This window comes from Botryllus schlosseri, chromosome 2 (assembly GCF_051294905.1).
Source record: "Botryllus schlosseri isolate E-star chromosome 2, Bs_hap1, whole genome shotgun sequence".
NCBI classification, from domain to species: Eukaryota; Metazoa; Chordata; class Ascidiacea; order Stolidobranchia; family Styelidae; genus Botryllus; species Botryllus schlosseri.
The window spans coordinates 38,447,843-38,454,364 of NC_137237.1; the positions used below are offsets into that span (position 1 = coordinate 38,447,843).

The 6,522-nt window shown below is 40.0% G+C and overlaps 1 protein-coding gene across 1 annotated transcript; it reads left to right on the forward strand.

Annotated features, from left to right (window-relative positions):
* The first annotated feature begins 2,769 nt into the window (after positions 1-2,769).
* LOC145434603 (uncharacterized) lies at positions 2,770-4,963 on the forward strand. The gene is made up of 4 exons (XM_080311946.1): positions 2,770-2,906; positions 2,965-3,397; positions 3,740-3,822; positions 4,089-4,963. Exons 2-4 carry the CDS (start codon positions 3,325-3,327, stop codon positions 4,356-4,358), a joined length of 426 nt encoding a protein of 141 aa, XP_080168072.1. The 5' UTR covers positions 2,770-2,906; positions 2,965-3,324; the 3' UTR covers positions 4,359-4,963.
* The last annotated feature ends 1,559 nt before the right edge of the window (positions 4,964-6,522 follow it).

Here is a 6,522-nt window from a genome sequence, read left to right on the forward strand (position 1 = left end):
CAAGACCATGAGCGGAATAAAATTTATATTTTGGCATCAGTACAGCGGCAGCTCGCTATTGATACCTGTTTTATCCAATTTATTGCCCGGCAAGGCCAGTCAAACATTACCGTGAATTTGCCTTAAGCCAAATTGAAAGTTGGACGTAGACTAAATAATCTATGCCACTTTATTAATTACAGAACACATTCCACAACTTCATGTTGAGACCCCTTTGATAATGCTGCCGCCCCTCGGTGACTATGCTGACAAGAAAAAAACAGATTCCCATCGCATCAGTTCATCGGATAGTGGTTTGTATAATCAACCAATATTCTCCTTGGGATATTAGCAACACGCATCTTTTAAGATCGTCGATGCTCAAGGGAAAGCGCAGATTCTGATTTCGATCGTTTCAGTGCGGCGCAAACGAACAGCGGTTTGTATATTTGGCCAAGATTGTAGGTTCTTATGTTATACTACCAACACGCATCTTTTAAGATCGTCGATGCTCAAGGGAAAGCGCAGATTCTGATTTCGATCGTTTCAGTGCGGCGCAAACGAACAGCGGTTTGTATATTTGGCCAATATTGTAGGTTCTTATGTTATACTGGCAACACGCATCTTTTAAGATCGTCGATGCTCAAGGGAAAACGCAGATTCTGATTTCGATCGTTTCAGTGCGGCGCAAACGAACAGCGGTTTGTATATTTGACCAATATTGTAGGTTCTTATGTTATACTAGCAACACACATATTTTAAGATCGTCGATGCTCAAGGGAAAACGCAGATTCTGATTTCGATCGTTTCAGTGCGGCGCAATCGAACAGCGGTTTGTATATTTGGCCAATATTTTAGGTTCTTATGTTATACTATCAACACACATCTTTTAAGATCGTCGATGCTCAAGGGAAAACGCAGATTCTGATTTCGATCGTTTCAGTGCGGCGCAATCGAACAGCGGTTTGTATATTTGGCCAATATTGTAGGTTCTTATGTTATACTAGCAACACACATCTTTTAAGATCGTCGATGCTCAAGGGAAAACGCAGATTCTGATTTCGATCGTTTCAGTGTGGCGCAATCGAACAGCGGTTTGTATATTTGGCCAATATTGTAGGTTCTTATGTTATACTATCAACACACATCTTTTAAGATCGTCGATGCTCAAGGGAAAACGCAGATTCTGATTTCGATCGTTTCAGTGCGGCGCAATCGAACAGCGGTTTGTATATTTGGCCAATATTGTAGGTTCTTATGTTATACTATCAACACACATCTTTTAAGATCGTCGATGCTCAAGGGAAAACGCAGATTCTGATTTCGATCGTTTCAGTGCGGCGCAATCGAACAGCGGTTTGTATATTTGGCCAATATTGTAGGTTCTTATGTTATACTAGCAACACACATCTTTTAAGATCGTCGATGCTCAAGGGAAAACGCAGATTCTGATTTCGATCGTTTCAGTGCGGCGCAATCGAACAGCGGTTTGTATATTTGGCCAATATTGTAGGTTCTTATGTTATACTAGCAACACACATCTTTTAAGATCGTCGATGCTCAAGGGAAAGCGCAGATTCTGATTTCGATCGTTTCAGTGCGGCGCAATCGAACAGCGGTTTGTATATTTGGCCAATATTGTAGGTTCTTATGTTATACTAGCAATACGCATCTTTTAAGATCGTCGATGCTCAAGGGAAAACGCAGATTCTGATTCCGATCGTTTCAGTGCGGTGCAATCGGATAGCGGTGTTGGCGCCAATCTTTCATCCAGTGACATTGGAAACAATAGTTGTGGTGTGTATAGTAATGTATGGGTGTATCTATTTTGTCAATGCCGCCTATGTCAACTACTCGAGTAGTATTATAATTGTAATATAGCTCCACAATTTGTCCCAGTAACTGTCGCACACAAAAATACATGCGACTACAGTAGCCTGAGGGGTCGAAAACCCTCCCTTTTTTGTATTGAGTCCTGCCAATTTAGGAAATCTGTAATCTGTGGATTCCCCGCTTGTCGCTCGGCATTTACGGGATAGCATGGGGGGAATAGCGAAGGGGGCGGTGACGCGTCAAAACGGCTGACCTTTTTTTAGTCAACCCGCCGGTGATTACAGTTTGTATGCCCAATTGGTACACAAAATTAGGGGGGCGATGATTGGTGTTGACCTTGAAAAGAGGGCGATGGGTTGAAAAAGGTTGGGAACCACTGATCCATAGCATAGCTCTCACTTGCTCGATATATATATGCACTATATCGCACTTCAGCGTGTATAGTAAAGCTGTTTGATTCTTTTATTAAGATGTAATGAAGCCACCAGCTACCAACACACCGCTCATCAAACCTACCGTAAGTGACGGGGAGGCAAAACTGAAGTGGCCGACTGAATACACATTTTCGTTACCCAAAAAGCTTGAACATGCTTTGGAATCGTATCAACAGCTGACGGAGTTTCATATTGATAGAAAACTTCGTAGAGATATTCTCACCTGTCTTTTCAAAGACTTGCGGAGATATGGCAGGTATTGCTCAAAGCATTTTACGAAAAGAATTTTCCTTCTAGCAATATATTACCCATTTATTTCAAGCAGGTATCTATCTGCATTCCAATATAACAAAGCTCTTTCAGCCATGGTCAGTAAGTATCCTGTGTTGCAAGACAGGATATTATTCAAGGATGGATGCCGTTATGTGAGTTATTGCTGTATGGATGAGATTTTTGTGACTTTATTCTCGAAACGATGCACTTCAGGCATCGTGGAAAAATCCGCTAAAATCAAAATTTAAAGAATGGCGTCGCGATTCCAAAGAAGCAGATGTTGTGCGAATGAGAATTAAACATGGTGCCAAAAAGAGGAAGGCCTGCGTTGTGGATGACGACAAAGCAACTGTCACTAGATGTAAAGTACCACGCGTTGATTTTGAGGTAATTATTAGCGAGATTTTTGACTCAATGCATATTTCTTTAATTGAATTCTTTGCAGTTTCTTTCGCCTTATTCATTTGAAGACAACGGCACCAACCTTGCTCATAAAAATTTTATGAAAGAGCAATTTACTAAAAAGAATCCTGATGCTACAAAAATGATTGATCGAATGAAGCGTACGTTTAAATCCCGAAGAAAAGACCTCAAGTCTGGCATGTTGACAAGACAGGTGCTAGAAGAATATCCGATCTTTCAGGATGCGCGCTGGGTATAACACATTGCATCATAATCTCAAACGTTCAATTATCTAATATCCATTGGCTGATTTTTTCAGGTCCATGAAGAATTGAAATTGATTTGCCACAAGGAGGGATGCGATGATTGTTGCAGAGTTGATCTGAGGAGAAAGATTTTGAACATGTCGAACAGCACCCGTTTCATTTTCGATATCCGTCCAGAGAAAGTCCCACAAAACATCAAAATCTTGACGAGTACGTCTTTTCTTTCTACTGTCAGACATAATTTGTTGCAATGTAACCTGCGTAATATTTTTGTACCAGCCGTGAATTGCTATAGTAAGTCACGTGAACGAGTGTGACAATATGTCTTTCTGCAAAGTCCCGTCACGTAGGCCTATACTTAGTAATACATTTATAACGGCTTTATTCGTATAAGGATAGTAAATTGAACCGCGAGCCAATTTCGAAGTTGCCACGAGGTATATATATATACCTATTCCGCCTTACAGCACTCGTAAATTAGTGAAGCTGTTCACCTTGAAACATATATTAATGAGTTTGTGGTCAGTGACCTCTTCACTTGATTTTGTACAGAATCTCAAGATTTTGGCTGGATGGCTGCTTTACCTACCATATTCAATGAAGAATTTCCCAGTTTTTTACTGGTTGATGAGAAGGTATGAATATTCGTCAATGTTACTAATGCGGACAATTTCAACAACTAATCTAGTCGAATAGGGTCACACAATGTTTGCCAAATTTGATTCGGAAAAGAACTTGAAGCAGAATTATATTTGAAAAAATTTCAGCAATGAGATTATAATTTTATTACCGGAGTCTCTGCCAAATCGGCATTGCTATACACTAAATATAGATATGGTGACTGAAAACTGATCGAGAAAGTGTGTGAGTATTGACCTGTTTCTTTTTCGCTTACTAACAGACACCCAAGTCTGGATATCCCGTCATGTGCTTCAATACTGCGAAGGAGGAGTGGAAAGTCTGTTTTGATGGGGCGCAGGTGATGAACATCCATAGCTTTCATGAGGCATTGGCAGTAATGATGTCAATTCACTGGATCTTTGATATGGAATTTTCCTCCAAAATTAAAAATACTCTGACTTTCTTGTCAGTTATTCTGGAATGTTTGCCTGGTGTACTCATTACAGATACTGTGAAAAACAAACTCCGTGAAATGCAGTACCAAATATGAGATCTTTTGGTGCATGCATTTCTCTGGGTTGGGTGTGTTGATTTCATTGAAATCATTTCAAAGACTTGTCTCCACACCTTCACCTTCAATCTTTTCGTTCCATCTCGTTGTGTACAATCTGTACATCTTTTCGTTCTGTCTCTCCTGGTGTATTGGCATAATTGAATTGTTGCTAATAAATCGAATGTCATGTTAACATGTGAGGCATTATATAAGGCTGTTCTGCGTATTTCATGAGGATAGGAATAGGATGGGTTGGTATCGGATATCCGGTATCCGGATAGAGGTGTGAAATCACCCACCTCAAGTGGAGGTGGGAAAATAACCACCAGGTAAAAAAGGTCGAAAATTTCCCCCCTCTTTTTAAGGTTTTTTTTGAAACACCTTAAAAGGTGGGCCCAGTTTTTAGAGTGCGGTTATTCATCGCGTTACTTCCCGCAGCCATTTTCCGATTTCGAAAGTTTGACGGTACTTCCCATGGTTTCATTATAATATGTCTGCCACTCACGTCTTTACCAATAGTTCTGAAATGCTGCATCGGCGTTTCGTCCAGGATCGAAATTTGAATTCGATTAAATATGTTCCGCTGAAGTTTCATTTCAGTCAGCAGGCAGCTTCATATCGCAGTAGATTGAAATACTTATGATATTGAATGAAATTGGATATACCTGATTCGATTAGAATCATAGCTCGCATATGGAATCAGCTGCGATTTGAATTTAATCATTGCTTAAATAATAAAGTGGTCGGTGACGAAAGGGTCGAGTTTGTTACCTGGTTCGTTGCTCATGGTGTCGTACTGAAAAAACAGTTAGGGATAATTGATTTATATGAATTGGATGTTGTCGATACAATGAAAGACTAATGGTTTGTTTAATGTTTGTGAAACAGGCAAGTCATCGACCTATTGTGCGACGGTAAGCCAGTCGCGTTTCAAGCTGGTCAAGATATCGCTCCGAAGGTAGCTGAGGAGGTTTATGAAAAGATTAAAAGTTACGTTGCTTCATCTACAGCACAACCGGGGTCACAATAGAGTCATAACGAATACTGTGAAGTTGATCATATCAGTGTGCTACGTGGCCTTTCATTTTTCTGATGCAGCTCTGGGATGTAAGACTTTGAATTTTGATCTTCCTTGTTGTGCACCAATCAGACAAGGAAGGGAATGTTTAATTCCACAGATGTTGAATTATTGTTAAGTTTATGATCAGTAACGAAGTGCTACTTCTAATTCGCAGTATGTTCATGCTCACGCAGTATGTTGTCTGCCTATACCTGTACTAATTTATAAAAGGGGATGCTTTAGGCGATATCTCTACTGCTTTTTCGATACTTTGAGATCAAGTACTTTGTACATACCATTTTGCATGAAAGGCAGTATTTGGCTGGAATTGTATCAATTTTAGGGGTGACATTGGCAAAAAGCGGTTGATGTATCGTCTTTGTCTCTGGAAACAGACTATAATTTTGAAAATTAGAGTCATTTATGGCGCCAGTCGTGATTCGTCGTCAAATGCAGAGATGCATCTTGCAATTTTCGAAATTATCGCTTGCGATTGACTAACAAAAGTTTCCCACTCCTTTCCCCTGTGTGAACGTATTTCTTAAATGTATTTACTTAGACAAAATCGAAGTGCTTTTGATGTAGTTGTGGCATTGCTTGGTTATTCCCTTCCTCTTCTTGTAATGTTGTAGAAATTTATGGCATTATCATCAATATACTATAATATGTCTACATATGACATGAGATCACAGTCATGAAGGCGCATTCGCTGGTAGATTTTACGCTGATATCAATAGATCATAAACGCTAGCTCACGACTTAAGATGCTCGGAACATAAATATCTACCTACATATACCTAAATACCAGGGCTGTGGAGTCGGAGTCGGTGGAGTCGGAGTCGAAGTTTGGCTAATTTTCGCTTGATGGAGTCGGAGTCGGGAAAACCATAATGGCTTAATTCGGAGTAGGAGTCGGGGGAAAAATACTGACTGGAGTCGGAGTTTGTGAAAATGACCCTGACTTTGACTCCGACTCCAACTTCTCAATCATGAAAACAATTGCTTTCGAAAGATTTTCAATAGAATTTTTATGCACCACCAATCACTGTTATTAATAATCATACAGATCAGATGCGGCCAACCCGTGTCACGCAGGCCAAA